The sequence below is a fragment of the Strix uralensis genome, chromosome 7 (assembly GCF_047716275.1).
Source record: "Strix uralensis isolate ZFMK-TIS-50842 chromosome 7, bStrUra1, whole genome shotgun sequence".
Lineage (NCBI taxonomy): Eukaryota > Metazoa > Chordata > Aves > Strigiformes > Strigidae > Strix > Strix uralensis.
The window spans coordinates 4,193,778-4,220,026 of NC_133978.1; the positions used below are offsets into that span (position 1 = coordinate 4,193,778).

The 26,249-nt window shown below is 45.9% G+C and overlaps 2 protein-coding genes and 1 long non-coding RNA gene across 3 annotated transcripts in view; 1 reads left to right on the forward strand and 2 right to left on the reverse strand.

The window, feature by feature from the left end:
• IPMK (inositol polyphosphate multikinase) overlaps positions 1 to 3,349 on the reverse strand; it is a 44,201-nt gene extending 40,852 nt beyond the window's left edge. Inside the window, exon 1 of the mRNA XM_074874164.1 lies at positions 3,082 to 3,349. Within this exon, the coding sequence (XP_074730265.1) occupies positions 3,082 to 3,334 (253 nt within the window). The 5' untranslated portion in view covers positions 3,335 to 3,349. The remainder of the gene's footprint in view (positions 1 to 3,081) is intronic.
• On the forward strand, positions 1,989 to 15,077 carry LOC141945717 (uncharacterized). Its single transcript, XR_012629588.1, has 3 exons — positions 1,989 to 2,078; positions 2,565 to 2,963; positions 14,778 to 15,077. It is a non-coding gene; the product is annotated as an uncharacterized LOC141945717 (long non-coding RNA).
• CISD1 (CDGSH iron sulfur domain 1) lies at positions 12,078 to 25,986 on the reverse strand. The gene is made up of 3 exons (XM_074874165.1): positions 25,888 to 25,986; positions 19,796 to 20,001; positions 12,078 to 14,335 (listed from the first exon to the last, which is right to left on the reverse strand). Exons 1-3 carry the CDS (start codon positions 25,916 to 25,918, stop codon positions 14,246 to 14,248), a joined length of 327 nt encoding a protein of 108 aa, XP_074730266.1. The 5' UTR covers positions 25,919 to 25,986; the 3' UTR covers positions 12,078 to 14,245.
• Positions 25,987 to 26,249: the final 263 nt, after the last annotated feature.

Sequence of the window (26,249 nt, forward strand, 5' to 3'; positions counted from 1 at the left end):
ACCTGCAGATCATACTAACATATGGACACTGGACATGGTTTTGTTCTAGGGTTCCTGGGGTTTTTCAGCACAGATGGGAAGTAGAATTGTTTTAATATATAAATAAGCAATTTAACATTTCTGAAGAAGCAGCAGAACTATACCAAAATTAAAATTCTGAAATATCTCACAAACATTTCTCTATGGCTCTGCACGCAAAGCTTGCTAGCATTCTGCAACTCAAATCTACTGCAAAAATCACCCATACAGAAGTACACACTCTTCTAAACAAAAACAAACAAACAAAAAATCACATCCAATCCACATGCTTCACTATAGACAAAACCTGTTCTGCACAAACACGCCGAATATTTACTTTTGAAAAGATCCTCTGTCCGCTGAGAGTATCTAATAAGGACTGACCAGTATGTGTGTGCCACCTTAACCTTTGCATCGGGAAAACAGCAGAGTTAGAAGTTTTGTGAGTTGCATAACTGAGCAAGTCACACCAGAAGAGAACAGCTCCTTCAGCTACAGAATCCCACTGACAGCTTGGGGACCTCCAGCACTTTGCGGGTACAGGCACTAAAGCACAGCCAGGTGGGGAGGCTCTGTGAAGTGGCATATTCCATCAGCTCCTGTCTCTCTCCACGGAATTAAGCAACCACCCAAGGTGGTTACCTTCCTTACTACATACCATTTACTCTGTTCCAGGGGAAGCACTACTAAACACAGCATCCAGCAAAAGGTCAGTCACGGTACCCAGAAGCCGAGGGTCTACGTGTGCGTGCAGGGAGACTGCTCAGAGTCCTTGCTCTGCAAAGTGGTAACAGTCACAGGGAGCAAAGGGAAAATGGAAAGGTTATTCAGGAGGGAGGGAACCCTACAGCAAAGAAATTTTCAGGCATACTTTAACCAAAAAAATAATACAGTTAACAAATACTTTGGATACCTTCAAGTCCTCTGCACATTTGTATGCGGGGACAGAAGGGAAGTTGCACGCAGAGGACAGCAATGACACGCAGGAGGAAGCTGGGCAGAATAAGGAAGGCTCTGAGCTTGAATCAGTAACCAGCTCAGATACAAACACCAGCCGGGTACAACCTTCAAGGTACGTTTGCCATGTTGTACACATAGCAACAGAGGTATCCCGACAAAAAGGCATACTGGTTTTGTAGCTTTAGGCTTTTAAAATGTTAATGGTTCAATGGGGTTGAAAAGGGCAGAATGGAAACTAGCGGGAAGGGTGACTGCTGTAGGAAAAGGCAGAAAACGCAACGGAGAAGGTGGAAGACACACTGGTCTCCTCACACATGCTTCAAGTTCTCACAGACTCTGGCATACAGATTGTCTGTGATATTCCTTACCAGTGCTATTAGCAACTACACATATCCAAACATCTGGCCACTAGCTTCACAACAAAGGCATCACAGGGAACAGCACTGCAGAATTATACATGACCCTGTATCTTTAGCATCTCAACTGCCTGCACTCCTACATACAACATCTGTAAAGAAATAAAACGAGAAGTTTCAGTTACAAAAATGAGAGCTGTGAGCGCCAGAGCAGCTCTGGCCTTAACTTCACTGTAAAACTCAGTTTCTAAGATGAGATCAACTGTGGTGGTACCTCTGCAGGAAAACCTTGGTCTTGCTCATTAGATGTTGAGGAGCTAACTTTACCTAATCCATTTGAGCTGCACCCACAATATAAATGGTGTATCACCCATATTGGCTTGATCCAACTGCGATAAAATTGACGTGCCAAAGCCAAGGCTCTCCCTGAAGTGAGCCTTCTTCGCCCAATCCCACCCCACATCATGAACGATGAGGACGACACACGGCTCCAAGGATCCAATGTACCTCCCTCGACATTTTATTGCACCGGTCGCAGCAGGGGCAAGGCACGAATTACTTTGCTGTGGAGATTATCAGCAGCAAGACATGCCATGGGTGCAGGCTGTAGATAAGACAAACTCACAGTACCATGAGTGCTGTAATTCTACTCACTGAGGGCTGAAGGGGTTCCGAAGTTCAGCCCTTGGCCTGTTCAGCAGAAGCATTTCTTACCCACAGGGTTCAAAGGCAACATGACAGCAGGTGCGTGTTACAGCTACTCTCAAAGGGCACACTGGGAGCTGAATGGATGTCTGCCTTACGCTTGGCTCAGAGGCAGGAGTTACACCAAACGGGATGCCTTGGAAGGGTGAAAAATGCCATTTGGCAACGTTAACTTGGCCACTCGCTCTGGCACTGACCACTGCTTGTGTTAAAAGGCACCTTCATCAGAAGGGCCAACTCCTCAACCTGGAATTAAAACAGAATTTTAAAGCTAGCCGAGGCATGCTTCAAAAACGCTGTATCCTCACAATATTTGTACTGTTAGGCCATTGGTTTGGGCTTACTCTTACCATCAAATAAACAAGCCACTAAGAAATTACCCCAGGTTAATAAATCACTTAAATATTCCGCTGAAATTTCTGGTGGCCAGTTTGGGGGGTCCCTTTAGATGAAGTGTAGTTTCAACATACGTTCTGAGGGTACCAGCATGCCGTTACCTAAACTCCCACTTTTTTTTTTTCCAAGGTCCTTGTTAAAATGAAGCTGAACTGCAGAGACCCTTTGGCTTAACGGTGCCCGTTAACCACCCCGTCCGAGGGGTCATTACCAGTTATAAAAAACCATCAGAAGGATATTCGGCAGCGGCGATACCGCCCCGTCCACGCCGGTGAGCTCCGCCAGCCCCTCCGACCCCGGCCAGGGAGACCGACCCCCTCAGCGCCGAGGGGACCCCCAGCACCGGCACCCGGGACCCAACAGGAGCGGGCAACCCAGCCGGGGGGGCCGTGCGGGCGCCCCTCCCGCCGCCGGCGAGCGGCTCCCACCTCTCACCGACACCCCCCCGCTCCGCTAACAACGGAGCGGCCGGCCGCCGCCAGCGGGACGTGAGGAGAATTGAAGCGAGACCCGCCCCGCCACAACCAGGTCTGGAAGAATTCAGATAAACGGGAGTGCGGGGAGGGGGGGAACCCCCTCACCGGCCCCCCGGCCCGGCCCGGCGCTGTCCCCGCCGCCCAGCTCCCCGCGCCCCGCCGCCGCTCACCGCCTTTATCCTTGCCGTACATGTGCCCGGCCACCTGGTGCGACAGCGGCACGCAGCCGTTCAGCCCCCGCCGCCGGCCCCCCGCCGCCGCCGCCGCCGCCGCTACCGCCACCGCGGGGCCCGGGGAGGCGCCGAGCGCCGGCTGGGCCGCGGCCTCCTCCGCCTCACCGCGCCCGCCGCCCGCGCAGCGCCCGCGGCCGCCCTCCGGGCGCCCCACCGCGGGCGGCGCCGGCCGCGGGGGCTCCGTGGCCATTTCCCGGGGGTCGGGGGGTGGCGGCGGGTGGCGAGGGGCGGCCGCGCTGCGGCGGCGGCGGGCGGGCCTCAGCGGGCGCTGCGTGCCGGGGCGCGGGCGGCGAGAGCCCGCGGCTCCATCACCCCGCGCCGCGCCGCTCCGCTCCGCGCCGCCCACCCCGCCGCTGAGGCAGCGACTGGCCGCGGCGCCGCCCCGCCCCGGACGCGGCTCCGCCTCCGCCGCCCGGCCCGGCCCGGCCCGCGGCGGGGCGGGGGTCGCCGGTCGCCGGTGCGGTGGCGACGCGCGGCCCTGGGGGTAGGCCGCGCCCGGGCCCCGGCGCCTGGGGGAGGCCGCGGCGGGCAGCGCCGGGGTTCCGCTGCCGGCGGAGGCAGCGGGGCCTAGCGCAGCCGCCGAGCGACCCCCGCGGACGGCGTCGCTCCCTGGGCTCTCCCGGGAGGGCGTACCGCCGAGAGCCGCGTGTCGGCGGGCAGAGGCCGTTCCCCCTCCGCTGTTTCTCGGGGACCAGAAATACACCCCAAATCCTCTTCAGTTTTATATCAGTTCACCGTCATCCCCAGGTTTGTTTATTTTCCCTTCAGTCGATACGAGGGACTACACGTGAGAGCAACCTGGAGCATGTAAACAGTGTTTGGGCTTCCTCCGGAGACAGGGCAATTGCCAGGCAGCAGCCCCTGACTCCTCCAAAGTAGCGACACAAAGAGCATCGTGTATGTCGGGGGAAGGTCTGTGTTCGGTGACCCCCCAGGAATTTTCCCAGGCTTGTTCAGGATGGCCTTGGCCTCCTCTGGAGAAAGCCAGGACGCAGCCCCAGACTCCTCCAAGGTAGCCACAGGAAGTTTTTGTCCATGCGGCTGCAAACCCAGTAGCTCCCTGGGAATCCTCCCAGGCAGCTCCAGAATGTTTTGGCCTCCCCTGGAGACAGCTGACTTTCACAGGTTGCAGCCCCAGGCTCCTCCAGGGAATCCACCCAAGGAGTTTTGTCGATGTTGGGGGACGGTCTATGCCCTGTAGCTTTCTGGGACTGCTCCCAGGCAGCTCTGGAGTCTCTTGGCCTTCCCTGGATATAGCTGAAGTCTCAGGTAGCAGTCCCAGAGTCCTAGTTAGTTACTTGAAGAGCTTTCTTCGTCTGTATTAACATACATTAACAGCTGGACTCAATGGTCTTAAATGTCTTTTCCAACTGAAATGATTCTGTGATTCTAAGTGGGTGAGGACCATTAAAGAAGTCTAAAACTGAGCCTTATCAAGCTCTGTAGGTGCTGGTCTTGCATGGGAGCTGCGTACACCTGGCCTGACACCAGAGCAAAACTGGATAAGGGATTAATCTCTAACCTGAATTTTAACTCCCCATGAGTAGAGGATGGTATGCACAAGCCCTGCATTAACTCACAGGACCCCAAAGCCTGCTGCCTGGCTGGGAGACTTTATGAACACTCCTTTTCACTAGGGCGTGTATCAGCTCTGTTTGTCAGACATGAATTACTGCCTTTTCTTTTTGTTGTTTCTTTCCTTTATAAAATTAGCTGAACCCTGTGAATATTAGAAATGCACTTTTGCCACAGTATCCACCAGTATCTAGTTGTGTTTAACGTCAGTAGGACACAGGAATGGGAAAACAAGGCCAGAGATGGGGAAATGAATTTTAGCAGATATATGACATTCCCCCAGATTTTATGAAAATGGGCTGATGTATCTCGGGAATCAGCGCTGACATTAGAGGAGCGACAATGCGGTGAGCTCAGCTGTTACTTGCCGCCTCTTCCCCAATCCCATACTCGGGAGACGTGACAGGTGGTTGGGAGAACTGGGTGGCAATTTGGAGGATTTACTGGGGAAACTGAAGTATCAAAGGAACAGGAAGGTCACAAGGAAAATCAGAGGACTGGAGGCTGAGAGGAAGGAGAATAGCATATAAGTCTGTCAAAACTGAGTTTCATTAGTTCATTGTTCATGGAACAATTTGTTTCACTCTCTTAATTGGGTAAGATGGGGAAGACAGTGGTAACAACTCAGCAAGATCCTTTCTGAAGTAAAAAGGCTGGTCAGAAAACACTTTTCTCCCTTACGAATATCCCCTAGTCATCAGCTGTTACTGTCCAGCCCTAAAGGAGTCAGATGGTTGTGAGTGTAAGCTCCTATCTTCAGTTCCCCAATGCTGAATTTTCCCAAGGCGGTGCTGACGCAGGAGAGAAATACCACAGATTGGTCAACCCTTGCACAAAAAAAATTGCTGAGAAGTACAGTGAAAAAAAAAGCACAAGTGATACATGCCTGGCAGAGAGAAGGCTCCCAGTCTCAGCAGCAGCAGCTGCTGCAAGGTTTGGATGCCAACCTGAGCCTTGCGGAGAGATATCTCCCCCTGCAGAGATGCGAGACACTTCGGCTGATCTGGGTCTAAACACAGAGAGAAGAACACAAATGGCATTTCAGACTTGCACGAGTGCCCATCTAACACTGCGATCTACCTGAACTCAAAATCTTAATGGAAAAAAGAATGGCATTAAAAGGCAAAAAATTGGAATTTAAAGGCGATTCAAGTACTTGGTTCCGAACAAATAGCTTCTAGATATCCTTAGAGATAACAGACGTGGGCCTGGAGGGGATTAAAAGAAATACCAAAGCATGAGTAATTGGAATAAGTAAACAGTGACAATTTCCTTTTCCCTGATATTTACTTTAGTCAGATTTATGCATATAGAAATCAAGTGACGCAAGACTCGATCTTCCGCTCACTCATTCCACCCTCACGCTTCAGCACATGGCGTTCACGAATCTTATCTGGGAACTTCTCCTAAAATAAAACAAGCGAAACCAAGAGAATACCAGAAATGACAAATAATTAATTTCTCCACAGAGTGTGATACGGTAAGAGTTTGTGCTGAAAGCTGAACCTGCCAGCAAGATCCCCGAGGAGACTTCTCCTCTCCAGGCTGTCCAATTGCACTCGAAGAGAAAGCGAATGAGGCTGCTAACAGCTCCTAAAGGGGCAGGTGGTTGGGAATTCCCCCCAACAGAACGCGTTTGGCAAAATTATGATTAGTTCCAGGTTACTCTTCCTCTCTGTTGCTGGAAATCAACCTTACCTCACTTGGTCTGATGAAAATTGCCTGGAAAATATGATGCACGCATTTATTTTGCACAAACTGCTCTGTGCTGCAAGAGGATGTCTCACCGGCAGATTGCAAAGCTCCCCCAAACTGAGCGAGGATTGCAGAAGAATCACTTTCTGCTGAAATAAAGCCCTTTTTCAAACACAACAGCTAGTTAATAACTAACCGCAAGACGCAGGGTAGTTTAGTACAGGAAATAAGCTCATACTTCAGTGGAAGTGTAGGGGGACATTAGGTAAACAGATCAGGGGAGCTGAGACTTGGCCAAAATATTGGTACTCTAGAGGTATGCTGACAACAAGCACTGCTGGATTTTTGACCGTCTGTTTGGATGCTTCACAGCCACTTCTTCCTCACCTCGCCAACAATAACGCTTCTCTGCCGGAGCCATGAAGTCTGCGTGAGAGCTGTGGATCCTCCTGCCCACAGAGCCACTTCCTGCAGCAGGCGGCCGTGCTCACAGAGCTTCTGCCGGACGAACAGATTGCAAAAAAGCCGACCTGGACCATACACGTGGTCCTGATATTTCATCAATTTCATCAGTTGGTGCAACCAATAGTTTGCTGGATGGGTGAGAGCATCTGCAGCGGAGAGGAGGGCCTGTCCTGCTCATTCGGCATACGGCAGACGTTGTCACAGCAGTGTGGAAGTTGTAGCCGTGTTGCAGTTCTTTTTTTCTCACCGTTTCACAGAAGAAGGGTTGCTGTATCGCGCCCTCTTAAAATAGCTCAGGGCTTTTAAGCCTTTGATAAGTTCACAGAAGTTCTGTGCTGTCTTCTTTGTTCTTGTTAAGGAAAATCTAAACTACCCTTGTCTGTTGTAGCTGTAAAACTCAACACTGCTGCTTTCCCGCTTTCTTTCCTAGCTACTGCCTTGTCACTTAGGCATCCAGTCCCACAATGATTAATATTTTACTTGGCTCTGACTGATGCAGACTCTTTGACACTACTCTCCTTCCTGGCAACCAGGTACATCTGGGGTTTTCCAGGATGAAAACAAAGGGATGGTGACTAAAGCTAACCTACACCCTCCAGAGATAATGCAGTACGTTTAGAAAATGACTGTGAGGTTAATTCATGGCAATTGTGTCTTTTCTGAAGCACCTTTTCTACAAACAGACCACAGCTGTAAATTTTGGGAAGCCTTTTATATTAGAAAGCTACGAGGACTATAAAGGTGAGAAGCATATTTCAATAGTTTCTTCCTCACAGTCCTTGGACTTTTTATCATTAAGCAAAGAATTTGGAGGAAAGGTTCCTTTTTGGCCTGAAAGAAGGTGGGAAGCAAATGAAAGGGCTTTCAGGGCGGAGAGGAGGCAGCAGTGGGTGTTTGCTGAGACTGGTTTTATTCAACATGACCTGTAGAAGGGAGCGTACACAAAGTCTTCAGGTCTGTGGATGCTCCTAACCTCCTTAGGGCAGTCAAATGCCACACTGATGGCAAAGAAGTCCCGCAGGACCTCACAAAACTGAACAAAAGGCACAGTGTTGGCATAGGAGCTTCAGCGTGGATAAATGTCAGGTAATGCACGTAGAGGAAAATAATCCAAACCAAAGCTGGTTGTCACAGAACCAAATCGGCTGTCACAGCCCAGGAAAGTGATCCTGAAGTCACTGTTGACAGGTGTCTGAGATCATCAGCCCAGGTGTGCCCGCAGCCACAAAAAGCCAACAAAATGTTGGGCAACATCAGGAAGAGCACTGAGAAGAAGATGAAAGGCATCATTTTGCTGCTACGTGTAGCCTCAGCGTGCCACATATTGAGTCTGGCTTCCATGCCTGCTCTCTTACGGAGAATAGGAACGTACCATTAATTAACTGGTGCAGAATTTGTGGCAAGACTATAAACTGGTGTTTTAGCTGCCTCCAGCCCTAGAAAACAGCAATGAGGTGTGTGTGCTTTGACATCCTGGGGCAAGAAGTAGTGCTCCTTTCTGAAACAGAGGCATTAGAGCAAAGTCTTTAGTACCATCTCCTGATCTCATGGCTTACAGGTAGCTAAAGATTACTCCCTTTGTCTTTCTAAATAAAGATTTTCAAAGTACGGTGTTGTATCTCTATCAGGGGGTGGCTCAGGGTTTACAAATGCCTGATGGCATTTTACCAGTCACATCCGAATGCTTTAGGATAACCCTGGTACTCGATTTAAGACGATTAACATGCTCAAGCGGTTTATTTAAAATGCCTCTTTGTCCTTCCCTAGAGGCTTCTTGCATTGCCTCCACCTGCAGTAGAATCAAACACCCATTTATTGACTAAACCCACTGCCAACTGGCATTAAGAAAAGTCTCTTCTTTTAAACAGTATTCTACTCCCGGACTTTGTCTGCAAAGCAACAGAATTTCAACCCTTAAAAAGTAATTTAACACATGCAGATGTTGGAGCCAAGAATAAGACTGAAAGAGCAAGATCACACTGTTTGAAAAAAGCAACAAATTCAATAATTACTTGAAGCCTGTTCTGGCTGTTGCTTTAGTACCCGAGTCTCGAGCAAGAGCCCCAGCGGTGAACAGACAGTGCATCTTGACCACGTCTTATCCATGTATGGTTGTATTTGCCAGCTGCAGAACAGTATTTAAGAAAAGTTACGCAGTCAGTGACCTTATCATTCATTTTGCTGTGTTTCTGTTGCCAGCTGACTTGACTGAACGGCACAAACTTTCCAGCTACTGAGCAGATCCTTGCAGTGTTGCTGATTTTTGAATGCTTCACACATTAAAGATGTAATTTCTGGCACCGCTCAAGAAGCTCCTCTTTTCTGCACAGGCTTCTCTCGGAGAGCAGAAGGCACTTTTTTTGTATAGATGTGCCATGCATTCGAAAATGCTGAAAGAAAACTGCAGTCTGCATGACAAAAAGGATGCAAAGCAGAGCAGATTAAAGGCAGTGCAATGTCAAATCAGAGAGGAGGGATGGTTCAGTCTTCAGCTAGGAAAAAAAACAAGAGAAGCAATCTCTCTGTGCCTTTGTGAAATGTATGCAACTACTGGGTATTGAAGAAAACAGAAGTTGCTTGAGAACCCTGATAAATCCTTTCTTAGCAGTCCAAACTGCACATGAGAAAGGTGAACTGAATTCTGCTTTGCTGTGGTCACGTAAACCCACTGGGATTTTACCGACTTCAGGGAGCATACGGGTAAATACTCCTATTTATTATAATTGCACATCTAATTAACCCCTTTACAAAGGTGGGCATGGAGGAACATTAGACTGCTAACAGGGGACCCAAGGCATGAGTGTGAGTTGCTTTCTGTCCAGTACTGCAGGATTTCACAAACAGTTCAGGAAGAAAAAACACAGTAACAGATGTCTGCTCGAGGCACGTAACCCCTTCGGCTCTAAGGAGTAAGTTTTTGACTAATAGAACAGCTTCATCCCAGAAGCAAATGAACAGCCACTTTGTACATCTTATGTTTCATTCTATTAAGAGGTATAATGAAATGCAACATGTCATTTTCTGTAATTTGATTTATCCCTTTTTGCTACCACCTAGCAATGTTACATGGTGTTAAATCTTCTCTTTAGCTTATGCTCTCTTCCCATCTGCCACTTTATTTCTTCTTTCTCCCCTTCTTGTTTCTCTCCACACATTTATTTTTATGTTATTTAGTTTTTATTCAGCTCCTCTCTGCGTTAGCCTCAGCATCAGGCAGCCTAGAAATCATCCTGCCTGAGAAATGCACTAAGCACTGCAGGCAGCGCCGCTACACCACTGCTACAGTAGAAAACAGGCAGCAGAGGGCTTCAAGCAACAGCCCCTGGAAGCCGTCCTAAATTAATGATGGCTCTAGGAAAATGATCATTCTCCTGCCAGTGCAGAGAAGCCACTCATCAGTGCAGGAAAACCAGGGCAGAACAAGCCTGGGTGCAGAGAGCAGCTGGGGGAACGGGTATCCAACACTGCTGGGCTTAACGTGTACCACAGTGACAATGGAAAAGGCATTTGGTCTTCTCAGCAGCTCCATGTGAAATGTTCTGACCGGGCTGAAACAGAGATGCTGAGCACTGATAAACTCAGCCTGCTGGCAGGCGCGTCACCGCGTCCCCTCTCTGCCCACGCGCCATGGGGAGATCGTGCTGTTCCGCCCCAGCCAGCCGGGGCTCGGGGGGGGGGGGGGGCGTTTGTCAGCCTTGAAGCTTCGGGAGCTGAAACAAAAGCCAAATTTAGTACGAGACTTCCAGGATGGCTGAAGAAAAGCCAGCTGACAAGGTTTGTTCGCAACACCAGTGCTGAGCCTCACGCCTATGTTCTTATCCTTCCTGCTATTATAAAATGTTCTTCCGTTATTGGAGTGAGCGACTGCGATACAGCAGTTCCATGTCTTTATCTGGCTGTATTACACTTAAAGGAAAATCCCCATCCTACTGCTGTGCAACTGTGCAAAATAAATTTCACAGACCCAAACAGCACCAGAACAAGGTCCAAACTGCAACAACTTGGTAAAGTTTAGTAGGGCCTGCGGTCAGCTCTGCAGCTGGCTGTGGGGGAACTGGTGCTACACCTCCTGGCTTCAAAGCGTGTGAGCCTCCGCACGTGAGAAAGCTGCTTCGTCCCAAATATGTTTATGAGCACTCCTAGACACCTGGGCTCAGACAGCAATGCTGCTGGGAAAAAAATACATAAATATACGTACGCATAAAAAAAAAACCCTTAAAACCAGCATTGCACACATCAAGGAACTTCCATTGCACAGCGTTTGTTTCCTCCCAGTGGACCAGTGTGTTATTGCAATGCTGGCCTCCACCATTTGAAATTATCCATTAGATTAACGGTGCTTGAATTAAACGTGCAGGAAGTACATGTAACTTCCAGCCGTCTCCTCAGGCATGCCAATTCTAGAAGCACTTGAATACTTGACATTCAGACTATTCTGATGAGTGACAATCAGTTACCGCAGAAGCAGTACTTTAATTTGTTCACCTTCCTACTGAACACTTGTATGTTGAAAAATAACGTAGAACAGAAACACAGTTTTACTCTGGGACAGGAATCCTTCACTGCTTTAATATGAAGGATTTGTACCACATTTCCATGTAGGAATTTCAAGGTGATGTGAAAACTGCACGTTTGCAAAAGAATTTCTTTACAGTTAAAACTTGGCAAAGGTCTAACCCATCCACTTCATATTTTGGAGATTATTTGAGGAAAGCACTGAAGAATGGAGATTGCAGAAAACACCAGAGCCTGCCAGCACTCAGGCCATCAGAACACGGTAGCCTATTATGGTACTACGGAAAAAAAAATGAAGCATTGTCTGGGATGCTCATCAAGACTGCTGGCAAGTTTGTTTACTCAAATTCAAGTATCTCTTTTCACGATCAGATTCAAACAGCTCATACAAGAGTAACAGGAACTTTCAGGTACAGAAAATGGTACGTGCATCAAAATAAAATTTAACCACATTGTGTCAACATTTATAAATGTGACACTTCTCCAAAACAAGCTCACCAGGATGTAAGCCAGCAAAGACTCAGCTCCTGCATCTTTGCTTCCCAGGAAGAAAAACTTCTCATGAAGCCCGCTTCCCCAATACCCAAACTCCAGAAAATGTTTTATTGGCAAACTCCAGGAAATAGTTTTATGACTCGGGAGACTCATCTGAAACTTCAGGACTTCATCTCTGAGAACATTAATGCAGTTTTCAGTGAACTTTTATTCCTTTAAGAGCAGCCAGGCTTTCCTGCTAACAGGGAAAGAAGTCTCAGAAGGAAAACCTAACCCAGACACAGGTTTATGATTACAGCAGCATTGGCGTACAGCACTACTCACAGTGTAACTCTCCCTTGAAAAAAACAGTGCACCCATGAGATAACACAGACGTTACAACCTCAAGATTAAGATGAGCTCAAATGTGTATTTGACAAAAATACAGAAATATCCAGTGTTATATTCTAATAATACAGAAATAACTTTGTTTTGGATAAAAGCAATGTATTTGATAATTTAAGGTTAAAATAGCTTTCCATATGCATCAGTACTTGGCCAAGTAAAAAATATCAAGTTCCTTTACAGTCAAGACAGGAAGAGAAGATAGAAACTGAACATATTTGACTGCAACTTCTTACAAGTAGAGGTCTCTCAGACAGTAGCTGCCCCTGCTATAGCACTCCACCTGCAAACCTTCTTTCTCTACCTCTGTGCCACCTTCTCTACTTCTTGTGCCTTCTGCCAAAGTTCGGACCAGTCAGCTGAAAGTCCCACATTGAGAATATGCAAAACATTTTCTTCAATCTTAACCAGTCATACCAACCACACTCTTTTAAAAAAAAAAACACCACACACCAAAAACCAAACCACCAAACACCAAAAACACCTCTACTGCCCCAATCATCTGGAATAATCCTTAAGGGTCCAGGTTGAAATGTCAGCTTCTTGAAAAGGCCCTTTTTCTAGCTCTGAGGTAGTCTCTCTGTCCCAGGACATTGAGAGCTCAATCTTACACAGGCGGCAATTACGCTAGGGTTTAATACAAAACTGCCCTCTGCCACCCCACTCTTTGGGTTTTGCTTTGTAGTCATTTGCATGTTAATAAATCAAAGCTATTTAACTGAAGGAAACCAACGTGACAGCCATTAATGCAATCACGTCAGACAAGGCTGACAAGTGCCACACAAAAGGAGAGCAAGAGCTCTCCTTGTCTCATCCTTCCTTTTCCCCTAGTTCCTAGCTGTCACCAAAGCCTTTCCTTTTCAGTGTCAGTTCTTTTGGTAAAATTAGCTGAACCACATTAACGGTTAGCCCAGGGAGGCAGGAGTTATTTAAGACACATGGAGCCTAAGGCCACTTAGTAAGAAAGGTGTGCCTCCTCCCTCACAGCGGGAAGAGTCCTCCAGAACCAGCCAGGGCAAGGAGGAAGCAGACAGTAATGATGGGTGGGGTTTTAGTTTTTATTTTAGCCTCTGGAATAAATTGGCATAGCCTCCCCCACAGAAGTGTCCTGTGGTCTGGGGAAGTTGGCTTCACTGCTAGAGACCACAAGTGAAACTAAGGCTTTCTAGCAGCAAAGACAGCCCTGCCACCCCTGCCCATCCCTCTGAGCACTTCCTATCATTCCACTTGTCTATTAAGAAAGCTCTCGTAGACACCATCTTCCTAATCCTGCTCTCAAGACAGTCTGCAGTTCCGGCACTATGTTCTTGATACCATACAGTAGCAGGGTCAAGTTTCAACACTGCTGTAAAATCAAAGATAAAGTTGCCCTTTAGCCCCATCTCACTATAAGCCTTTTATGTTGTCTGTTCGTAGTTAGCAATTTTGAATTTGTTCTTTTACAAAAGCCACACAGAACAGTAGTGTAATAGGCCAAATGTGACACCTGCAGAAAATGCAGCATAATCAGAGGTTAAGCAGCATCTTGGCACCATGACTTCTTTCCTGCCACTGTCTTTTACATAGAAATCTAGCCAGACCTGTGACTTTAGAACCTCTCCAGGATTTTAGGATCTACCTTTTGAACACACATTCTACTGAATAGCCTCAGAGTAGTACACATGTATTTGAAAATAATTTAATACCTATTTTCTGATGAAGTACATTCTGTGCGTCATTTTAGTTTCATACTCAATGCGAGGGTACTCACACTTTACAGGACAAAAAATTTAAACCATGACTATTTAGTAAAATATGTACTGTAGTGATTAAAACAAGACAAGCACCAGAGAAAATACACATGCTGAAGCCTTATGTATATGCTATACTGGAAAGTCTTCAGTGACATGACAAAGAATTTGTGGTTTTTCCCCCAATCACAAGTGAGCAGAGGGTTTGTCAGACATTCCTTCTGTAGCTTCTACTGTCCACTCTATGCCTCCTTCCTCTTGATGATCAGAGGCCCAACGTTGTCGCCAGTTTCCTCGTTGTGCTTTGTGTGAGAGCCATCACACAGCGGGAACTGCAAAAAGAAAGAATAAACACATCTAAAGTACATCCAGAGCCAGAATTAAGAACCTAGCTTGAAAGTTCATTAGAACATCTTCTCATTAAATCCACTGTGACCCCAGACCATAACTTTTGTGCTGGTTATGTGGGGTCTCCCTGACTTTTGGCTGAACACTGGTTTTGTCCATGCAGTGCAGAGCAGGTGAGAGGCTTGTTTTGAAAAAGCAGCAACTCAACTCCACTCTGTTTGGTGTTCCTGCCTCAGGCCAGCATGAGGAAAATGCAGCCCAAGCTGACCTTCAACTGTAACCTACATGGAGTATCTCACTCTCAACCTTGCCCCACACTGTTTTCCTGGGCAACAGCCAGAGTTGAGTGCAGTTACAGAAGGTAAGTGGGGTGAGGAAGAAAAACAGGAGATCCTTTGCTGATTTTTTTTTTCTGGTTTTCCATAGCACGTGATGAGAAAAAGGACAGTTTCCTGGGTTCACCTCTTATCAGCCCTGCCTCCAGACAGCTAGAGGCGCAAGCTGCCTTTGCTTCATCCTGACCCTGCTTATCTCATCGACACAAAGGTCTCTTTGTGCAAGGTGGCTTCCATGTTCGGATTTTGACCTGCTAATGGAAATAAACTGCACTTCTAACTGACATGGCTATTCATCAGGGGTTTTAAGGGTAGCACCGAGGAAGTCATTTGAAGAAACGTTTGGGGGGGAAAAAAAAAAACCAAAAACAAAATCCAAAAACTAGAACTGCCTGGTCAGAGCAAGACCCACAAGGATTCCTTCAGCCAGCCGTGAGTGCCCAGGTCCCAGACAGTGACAACCACTCTGCTCCTGGGCAGCTCTTTTCATGTGCAAGAGCAAAAGGACATTCTGTGAAGCAACAAGAGCGAGGTTAGATGCCATCACTCCTCAAGGGTGTGTTTTCAGGGCTATGCCTCCTCTGCAGAGGAAACCCTGGAGACGATCACAGAAATCACACACCAGTATTTTGCATTCAGTTACTATTTTGTTTGCTTAGAAGTAAAGGGAATCCAAGTTGGACATTACCCAGCTTTTGCCTCTGCAACAGCAATATTCCCTTGCAGTACAGTCACAATCAAATAGTCTTTGACACACCCATGATTCCAACGTTCATGCCTCAGTCACAGGCCTTGAAAAAAAAATAACCCCCTATCACCCATGCTTAGTTAGAATAAAAGATTTCAAAGTACTGCATGAAAACAATATAATGAAGACAATATACTTGCAAAAAAATTTCCCAGAGCTCTAAAAATAAAGCCACATGCCCTGTAGGGTAGGGCTTTTTGGCAGAAGGAGTTTGTTTTTCAGAGTTACAAAATGTCAAAACCCATGTTATAAGCGGCAGGTGATGCTTCCAAATAAAGAAATCCTTAATTTGGAGAACACTCATGTAAGCTGATTCATGCAGAAATTTTATCATCACATCAGTCATTTGTGACTCAATGAGTAGGTTACTACAGATGCTTGGAAAAAATCTAAACAAACAAGATGTATGTTTATGGGACACTGACCAGCTTCCAACCCAGATGTTCCTGGGCCAGTTGTTCCATGCAACCCCAGAGTCCACTGGTCTTCACATAATCATTGACCCAGCTTCCATCAGACATTAATGTCACATGTGCCCCAAGGAGGCAAGGCCGAGGTCCAGCTACAGCAACATCATCACTTCAAGTTTGCAAGTGACAAAAATGGTGGGATTCATAGGCTTCAGATAGCAGAGAAATCTAACAGCTACCGACTCTGCTCTAAATTCATCGTCTGGGTCAGCTGGTCTCAGAACCACTGGTTCCCAGAGGTTGGGACACTAGACTTGAGCTTCTCAGAAAAAAACCACCACTTTTACAGGGCACCCACTTGGTCATATTGAAGACCAGATACTGAATAGATAGATCCTGGACCTGACAACATGTTCATCCTTGATTAAGATAAAGCAGGCTAGCAATAGCAGCCAAAGCTCAAACCCTGAGGGAATTGTGCAGTGATCTGGACAGCTCAGCCTATTTCCCTTGACACTGAACAGGTTTAGATTCTCTACAGCTCCTTCTTCTGATGTTCTGCAGCAGTATTCCTTGACCTGCAGCCCGGGGACTAGTAATGTCTCTGGAAGACACAGAGGTTGCAGGTCATTGCCAAAGAAAGCAAATTAATTTATTCCCCCCCAGCTTATACACTTAAAAATGCAGAAGAGTAAGAAAACAAGTATTCTAGCTTTAGACTAATTACAGTTAGGTTTTAAGACAAAACTCTTGCCTCTACATTGGTAAATTTGAACACTGGGTTTTTCCACACAACTTGACAAGCAGTGCTATGAAGTGTCTGCAGAGCACAACACTGAGTAGGAAAGGGCCATTTAAAGAACTACCTACCACCTATTTTAACAGTTAATTACATCCCAAGACAGACTTATTTGAAGATACCGCATTTGTTGTTGTGGGTTTTTTTAAACACATGCAGCCCACAAAGACTTTGGCCACCACAACCACACACACACAAAAAGCCTGTGAAGTATACTATTTCAGAGAAAAAAAAAAACAACTGAAAATAATCTTGCTCATTTTTTAAGAGTTACTCCAAAACACCCTGGTATAGCCCAACTGTCTTGTTATTTCCCATGCAGGAAGACCACCATGTGAAGCCAGCTGCAGTGCATCCACACCGTCCGTGCACACTGAAGTATCCACTGGTTCATAACGCTACTGGTGCTATCAACAGCCTCACGCCCCAGATGAGGCTAAACCTGATGAGAAGTGCTCACAGGGTCATAGAGGGGGACATTCCTTCTAACCTGTATAGGGATTAGAGATCCCCACACACCACTTATTTACAAAACCACAGCAGGTTACTTACTGCTTACTTATTGTAATTCCCTGCATTAGAAGCACACACATTCTACGATTTCGGCATCGTATAAACATCATCTCGCAAATTTTAACAGGATCTTAGTTTGAGAAGTGTAAAAAACAGACAGTGCTAGCTAACTACTTCCAAAGATGACAAGCATGTGAGAATGATGAAGAACATCTCTGTATTTTATTACTGCTTGGCAATAACTGAACATGAGAAGCACGCACACCATCTTAAAGATCACGCTACCCACCATACACAGTGAACCGATCAGGGCAAGAGGAAGGCAGCAAAACTGGGCACTGCAGTCTTTGAAGCAGAACATGCTGATTAAAACACTCATTATTAAGCATCAGTAAAAAAAAAATACCTTCAAAATTTTCCACCTACCTCCTTAATGCCTTTCCAAGGCCTTTCAGATGAGAGCTCTATCTAAGAGTGGATTCATTATAAGGTAGCCCCATCTACTTCCTTTCAATGCATGATTAGAGCCCTAACTCAGTAGGACAGTATGATCCTGAGAACACCCCTTCAATATATGTCAAAACATACTTAAGATTTTTATTTCACAAAAAAAAAAAAAGACAGTATCAAACAATAGCTAGAACATTGGCAGAAGCTGCAATGCAACCACTAAAACCAGACACTATCTCCCATTTCTGTTTAGAAAATGGGGTAGGAAGCAGAAAGTACAAACACCAAGGTTCAAGTTAGGATTTTTTTGTTTGTTTGGGGTTTTTTTTGGCAGAAGCACTGAAGGAGGTACCTACACTATTTCAACCTGAGGTAAACCCAAATTCAGATATTAAAGTTCATATACTTCAAGCAGCCTTTCTCCTTTTCCTTTTCTGAAGCTGTAGCCCTCACAGCAGCTTCCAATGCTGGATTCTGACTGTCAGTTGAGACTGACCACAAAAATCTAGTGGCAATGCTGGTATACACATGCCCAATACCTGCGCATGCTGTGCAGCCAGCAGCACTGCACGTAAGTGTACACACTTCTCTGTTTAATTATCATATTACATCTAACTTAATCCACGGAGCACATTGTGGCCATGGCAGCAGGGTGGGGGTTGAAATTTTGTTTTTCAGTTCTGACTCGGGACAGAGCAGAGAAGACAAGTCCATCTCCACAGGACTATTTCACAATCAAGTCATGATGCTGTTTGATCCTCAGTAGCATTTTAGTGTTAAACCAAATACTGTGTAACTTCCCAAACTGTTTTGACCTGCAAGGTAATGAAGTCTGATCTGACAACTGCAAGAACCCAAAGTTACAGCACCTGGAAAACTGCAGAGTATGGCCCAATTAGATCATTATCTATCAGTACCAAAGGCCTGAGAAGTCTAGTATTCAGTTCACCCACAGAGAGGAGAGTGAGCTAGATTTCAAGGCTGTTAGCCTCAGTTATCTGGCTTTGAATGTCTTTATTACTTTAGTCTCCACACCTTGACTTCTAAAAAAGCTTTTAAATGTGTGCCAGTGGTAAACAGACAAGACTACTCATCCAATCCGCTTTCTCTCACTACAGATCCCACAACTACCACTACAGATGAATTATACAGATCTCAGCTACATCAAATGTCACACATCTCTACCTCAGATTTAAATCTGATCTTAGCATTAATGAAAGGCTAGGTATCATGCTTACTGCTAATTTTAGGCAATTGAGGCAACCCGGCTTTGTATGCAATTAGGTTGGACCAGTCTCTAGGCCAGACTTTTAACTGCTCTGAAATAGAGGCTTATAGTATGCCATCATGATTTCACTGGCTTTACTTCAGGATCACCCATATAACTATTTTGAGTTGTTAAGGTACAAATGTATTAAGTCCATCCATATAGATTCTTCAAAAGCTTTTAACCACAATGACTTCTTTTTAGATTACCTCCATTACCACTGGAAACAATTCACCGCTGTGCTCATTCATGTGGCAAAAGGTTGCTATCTACAGTACACAGCAGTACCACAACAATAAATTCAGGCCAGAACAGCAGTACCACTGTAACACCACCTGCACAAGTCAAGCTCTTCCCAAAATAATTCTGCACTCACCCTGTCTGCAAGATTTAATGATGGGCTCAGACACTGCAAGTGACAATTTGACACCAGCTCTGATATACCAAGAGACTTCTTAACTGATTTGTGTTACTAACACCATGAACTAGTAGCAAGGTACTTTCTGACTGAGTAAGCTTCCAACCTCCTCCAGTAAAAGGTGTTTAAGGTCCACTCAGACTGTGGTTCCTGAGCTCTCCTTCACCTGCCAACAGGCCAGTAGTTTTGGATAAGCCTCAATATTAGCACAGGCAGCACACAAAATGGTATCTGTCATTTATGACTGATTGCTCCATACAGCAGCTCTCCTTCCAAGAGATCTGCTTCTTCAGAGCTACAGAAATATTTTGTTCACTATTAGCACTAATCTGCAGGCTTTACTCTGAGTGACAGCATAAATCTACACGGTTCTATGGATTAAAATATTGCTACATCTCACTGCACAATAGTTTAGGTGAAAAGAATAAATAAAGCAGTCTGAAAATAGTTTTGTTGAAAGATGCATGCACATGAACAAAACTGGACCATTTATTCTTATCTTACCTTCTTAGATCGCCAACAACGACAGTACACAGCCTTGTCTCCCAGATCTTCCATGTCAAACGCATGGACTACCTTGGGGTTATCCTTCTGGATATGGGGATTCACCATGGCTTTGCAGCATTTGTCTTTAGAGAGAAATTTTTTGTAAGCTAGGTACCCGACAGCAGCTGCTCCAGCAGCTAAGGAGACTGCAGCAATCCATTCCACTGGAATAAAAGAAAAGAAGAAAAAGAGACTGTCAGGTTTTGACCACAACATTCTATTAAAACTACTCATAGTAGTAAATGTCACCATGCTCATGGCAATACCTCTACTTTCCAACAGACCTTTTTGTTCTGTAGTGGTAACACAGTACTTGAGAAGAATATTTGCTTTTGGCACTCGCCCAGTTAAGCTGCTCCTTTCTACTGCTCAGAGTTCTCCTTCACCCCAATCCCTTCTACACCAGGGCTAGGATTAACCTGACAGGATTTTGGGGTTTTTTAACCTTTTATTTGGGAACCTCTGACATCAACATTGGTAGTATGGTGTTTCCAAGCCCAGCACGTTAAACCAGCTACAAGTACACCCTGTAGCAGCAAAACCCACTGTTGTTTCAGTTGCAGGAAAGTCACTAAAAACACTCAGCAGCAACAACCCAAGCAGGATCCCCCAGAAGGTATGTGCACTGAGTAGCTCTTAACAGAATGCAACTTGTAACTTAAAAAAAGTTAACAGGTATTTGGCAATGGGGAAATTATTTAATATACTACCACTTCAGAAGAGTAACAAAAGACAGCTTAGATTAAATCCCTACTGTGGTGTACAGGAAAGAACATGGATCCAAAACCAGTATATTTAAGAATAATAGCACGAGTTTATTTTAACTGGATTAGGTCCTGACTCTCTGAAGGACACTTCCATTAAAAAGAAATCCTCTTTCCACCACCTCTCATCCTCACTTTTCCTCCCTCGAGTTATCTCTGAAACGTTTGCTGTCTTGCTCACTTAGGATAATTTCCTTTTCTGCAAGGAGTTTTCCTACTTTTTTTGTGGCTCTATTGTTTTCTCTCTGCCTGGTGAAAACATGCTGGACTTTGGCCCAAAAGTTCTCATTGTGGCAACAGCGCCAGCCGTTCCTCTCAGAGCTGCAGGCAGCTGCTCTTTCTTTGCTTTTTATCCACCACTTCTACTCACACGTATACTCCTAACGTGTACATACAGAGTTTGACAGACAAATTAACAGGAATTTAAGTTTTAGCACATTTACACAAGAAAACTAGAGCAGTCTCCAGTTGGGAATTTCTATCCTGCTCTTCCATGTTAGCATTGGATTTGAAAGATGCCAAGCCAGATGGCATCTTTGGAGCAAGAGACATTACTACATTAAAGGCTAAGAAGAAACAAAAAGCCTTTGTTAGTTCTTGCTACTTTCCACCACTCACTGACTTGCTGTGCTGCTGCTGTGAGCTTGCACTAAAATGATCAAGGTTTTCTGCCCTGTCCCGCGGCCTTTTTTAAAATCCGTATTTTAAATTCCTCAGCTAAAACACGGCATTAGTGCACACACACCATACTGATCCACAAGGGTCTGGATATAGCAACTGGTGGAATCAGACAAAGTATTTGTATGATGTCTGTAGCCATGTCAGATCAGGGAAGGCAGGCACTCCCTGTAGTCTTACTAAAGGAGTAAAGGATGCAGAAATCCTTCAAAGTTCATTTTCTTTGTAAATGAAGTGGAAGAGACCAACATATACTGAGGCCTCCCCTGCAAACGAGTGACGATCCCTCCCTAAAACAAAAAGGTGATATTAAGGTACAGAAAACCATCTTTAACATCAAAGAATTTAGGGCATCTCTCTGCTCCTAAACTCCTTAAAACAATAAAAGTCCCAGAGAGCATATTGTGAACTCAGTGGTTGATATACATCCACTCACTTCCCACCTCTTTATCTTCCCATTAGAAACTAGCCAGAGTAATGCATTAATTTTAATAGGGTAGGGTAAAGTAGTGAGGTGAAATTAAAGAAGGGATTCTATGAAAAAAACCCAACCTGCTTTAATTTAGCAAAACAGCCCAAACTATTCCAAAGAACTGCCACAGCTTAAATCAGAGGCAGCAGGTTCCCCCAAGGAAAGCCACTGCAGAGAGTGCAGCACCCTTTCCCCTTCTCACTTGAGCCCATTTCCCCAAGCAGAACGGGGCTGTGGCAGGGAGGAGGTACCCAACCAGTTCAGGGACAAGCTGGCTCTGACAAGGTTCAGGTGATTTCTCATGAAATGTCAAGTGCAGCTATAACAGCGGCAGGCAAAATCAGAGGTACTGCCCATACCGGGGATTTCAGAAAAGCAGCAGTTGCAAGGACTGCCCGAGCTGCTAGCTGACACATTGTCCACGGACCAAGTCTTACCCAGCGTTTCTAAGTATCTGATGAGGGGACAGAGATGGACCATATCCATTCCCTTAAGCAAAATAAGGGGAAAGAGTGACTCTAATGAAGACCAAGGATGACTCCTATAACTGAACCAGCCTTTAAGGTGCTGCACCATAAGGAAGCTGACCTTCTATTGCACTTATCCAAAAGTCTAGGTCAGTTTAACAAACCAGCAGAGGAAAAGATTCTGATGATAAAAATATTTCCAGTGTGAGCAGGAAAGTCTGTAAATTCTGTAGCTTTGCAGCCCATTCCAAAGAGCTGTTCTGCACATCTGCAGCCAACCCAGATCCCTCTGACCATCCCTCAGGCCACCTACCACAGCCACAGACAGCACATCCAGCTCAACAAGCAGAGATCATTAATTCAAAGTAATTGTAATCTCATATTTCAATGACTTTCTACTTCTTCTGAGGGCCAGATTCATCTATTACACACAGGGGCAGACTGTATACATACAAACAGCTTAAGATATTTTTGCTTATAATAGATCATAGTGTCTTTTGTACTGTATTAGCTTTTTTCCAATCACTTCTCTGGAGCAGTATGATATCAACTGCTAATACAGGAAATTCAAACATTTAAAGCAGTTTATTCTTTACATTTCGGCACTGCCTTAATAAGCATCATGTAAATTTATGAAAGCTATTTGAATTTAACAAATAGACTCTCTCTCATCATGATATCATCCTGCAAGGTTTCAGAGGCAGTAAGTTTTGTTGTCCACTGTTGTTTTGTTTCACAAACAGATTTAGAAGGGCTGCAATGCCCATTTCATCTTTCAAACTAAGTTAATCATAAAACTGTACCTGGAAGAAAAACACTTTTCAGAAGTTTTTAAATGCTTTAAACTCTGTTTCAAGAGGCTTCTGGTGCCAATTCAACAGTTCGCTGCCAAACAAGGTCATGCATATATTACTGGAAGAGGCATCCGCTAACAGAGTGACATTGATGTGGAATGTCAAGGTTTTTTATTTTTTTTTTAAAAACACTGAAAGCAACTTTTGAGTAATTATTAAACAAATCCCAATTCTGGTATAATACCAAAACACATTAGAAGTCACTAGACAACAAGACACTACAGGCCTGTGTAACCGCAGAAAAATTGTTTCAATGTCATGAGCACTAAAGGATGGGAAAGGTTTGGCTAAAACTCCGGAAAAATTAACACATGAAGGAGAGAAAGTAAGAGAGATGGGAAAAAGGAAACTGAAGTCCAAAGAATGCAATCCCAGGAGAGCAGGCAGTGCACAGAATTAAACAACAACAAAAAAATCAAAATAGGAGAACAGCAACAAGCCAATGATGGGAATTCTATTTTCTTCTATATTCTTTGGACATATCCCAATGAACAAGAGATTTGATTCACAAAGTTTCTCCTCTCTTCTCTCTAAACAGATAGAATATTACTCTGCATGTTTCCAGGATCTAGGCTACAGAGGTACTTTTAGTATCTACCAGAGCGCTCAAACAGATTTTATCTGCAGGAAGAACATGCGTTTACCATCTGCACTGACAAGCACAAGAAGAAACTGAGATGGTCTTGGCTCTGCCAGGAGTATGCGATCCTTGCTACGACACATATCAGTTTACTTTCCAGGAATTGGCAACAACATGGGGGATAGTTGCACCCCTACAAAGGTAGTCAGAGAAAGTCCTAAGAGGCAATTTTCAAGTTACCTCTACTGCTTAAAAGATGTCCATGTTATTTTAAAGTCAGCTACAGAGTAATAATTCCAGATGTGAAAAATCTGTATTTTTTTGTCTTCAGAAATGCTTATAACTTTCAAGTGTTGTTCTCCTCCTTTTGTTGCCAATGAAGAAGCTATTATCATCCAAGAGTTGTTTGTGACAGTTCAGTAGTGTAACTCTCACAACAAAAGGCCACCTTTCTCCAGGCCATGCTTGGAGAAATAGAGGACACTCGCTTACTGAGGAGTCATCCAGGATAACTGGCTGCACAGAAAGCCGAACAGTAGAAGCAGGTAAAAGTCACATCCACCACTTCACAGCATCCACAAGAAATGGGATTATGACTGACAAGCTTAATTTAACCAAAACCATAAGGTAAAGAGACTACCCGAGGGAGAAAGATTGTTGTACCTGGCCCTTAAACAGCTAAAGACAAGCCACTGTGATCAGATCTGTGGTCAGTGTGGGGTCACACCTGCAAACAACCACATTACAACAAAAAGCACTAGCTGCGCTCTTCAGTACCTTGCAAAGGCTAACCTTTCAGCATATATGCACACCAATATACACTGAAGCAATTAACTCTCCAATTACTGTCAGGAATTAGATCCCACAAAAACACAGGAAGTTTCAGGTGTCTAGTTTTCTCTAGGGAAACAGGCATTAGGATGACTTCCAGAATTCATCAGCCTGAGACACACACAAGCTGAAGAAAGAGCTGTGACCTGCCAGTCTCCAGGTGATGATCAAGTTTAATCTTGACAGAAATCACATTAACCACATGCTGCCACCTCCTCCTAAACAAAACACCTTCCAGACTGCTCTGATCAGCTGTTCCCCTGCCTTCCTGGGATAAGAATATTTTCGGTTTAATTAGGAGCACGTTCTTCTCCCTCCCCCACAAACCAAGTTTTCTTCTCAATTCCTACTGTGTAGAAACTGCTCTAATTCTTGCAAGTTTATAAGTGACAGTAAACTCCCATTGGGAATGCAACCTGGCTGCAAGCTATTACCAAGTCATCTTCAGGGCTTTGGTTTGCTTACTTTAACAAGCACAGCCTTCCATTACTAGAACCTATTTTAGACTACAGTGATGCCTTTGCCACCATTCTCTGTACCAGCAGCATACACGCCCCCCCCCCCAATCTATCTGGATGGAGTACCCTGACTTAAGGGCATAAACCATGAGCAGCTCTGCAACTGGAAACCACAGCCATGCAGGTGAAGTTCATTTTTTGGAGGAAATCAGATAATTCAGCTCTCCACTCTCTCCTTCATCCATCCCAATCCTTTCATCCTGCCCAGTTGCCCAACAGCATTTAAAACACACAACTCTACTTCAGGCATAGATCAGGTCAATCATTACACTGTGCAATTATCACCATTATGCCTACTGTACAGTACTGGCCTTTGAGGATAAATTAAAACCCCAGAAAGCTACAGGTTTTCATTAAATTTACAGCCGGCAGCCTCACATAAAGTACGAGGCCTGAACAAAGGCAAAGCCCAACAGCGAGGCGGCAAGGGGAAAAGCAGAAATAAAGCAGCGGTGCCTGAAACAGGCTGCTCCCCATCACAAATAAAACCTGGCGGGTGGCCGGAGCTGACTCCAAGGGCCGAAACGCACTCAAGGGCCTGGCGCGGACGTCAACGCCCTCCAGGCCTTCACAGAGTGGAGTCGAGCCGAGCCGGGAGGGTCCCTCAGGGACTGCAGGCCAGACCGCCGACCCTCCCCCTCCCTAACCGGCTACGGGGGGCGGATTTTATTTAGGTACGCATCTACCCAGCCGCCACCCGCCGCAGGGGGCGGCCACGGCCGCCATTTTGTCCCCGGGGGTCCGGCGGCGCGAGAAACGCGGGGGGTGCGGGGGAAGGGACGGATGAACGGGACACGGACAGACACACGACACCCTCCCCTGCCGCCCCTTCCCAGCCCTCTCCGCCGGCACACGGGGTACCCGTGGCCGCCCCGCACGCCCCTACCCCGCACAGCGGAGTTGTGCCCCGGCCCCATCGCTCCCGCTCCAACGCCGCAGAGGACACGCGCACCGCCTCACACCCCACCGCGCACGCGCCGCCCACCGCCCGCCCGTAAAATGGCGGCGGGGCCCCTCCCCTTAAAGGCGCCGCTCGCGAAGAAAAGGAGCGCCCAGGGTGGGGCCGCCCTCCCGCCGAGAGGGTGGTCACGGGTGGTAGCTGAATCGCACCGCGGAGGAGGAGGGAGCGAGGAGGTCTTGCGGAGCCCTGTGGCTGGCCTGACACCCGGCACGGGGCCCTCAGGGAGCGCAAAGTGGGCTCTGAGGCCTGTAGAGGCCTCTACAAGTGTAAAATGGTGGTGGGCGTCA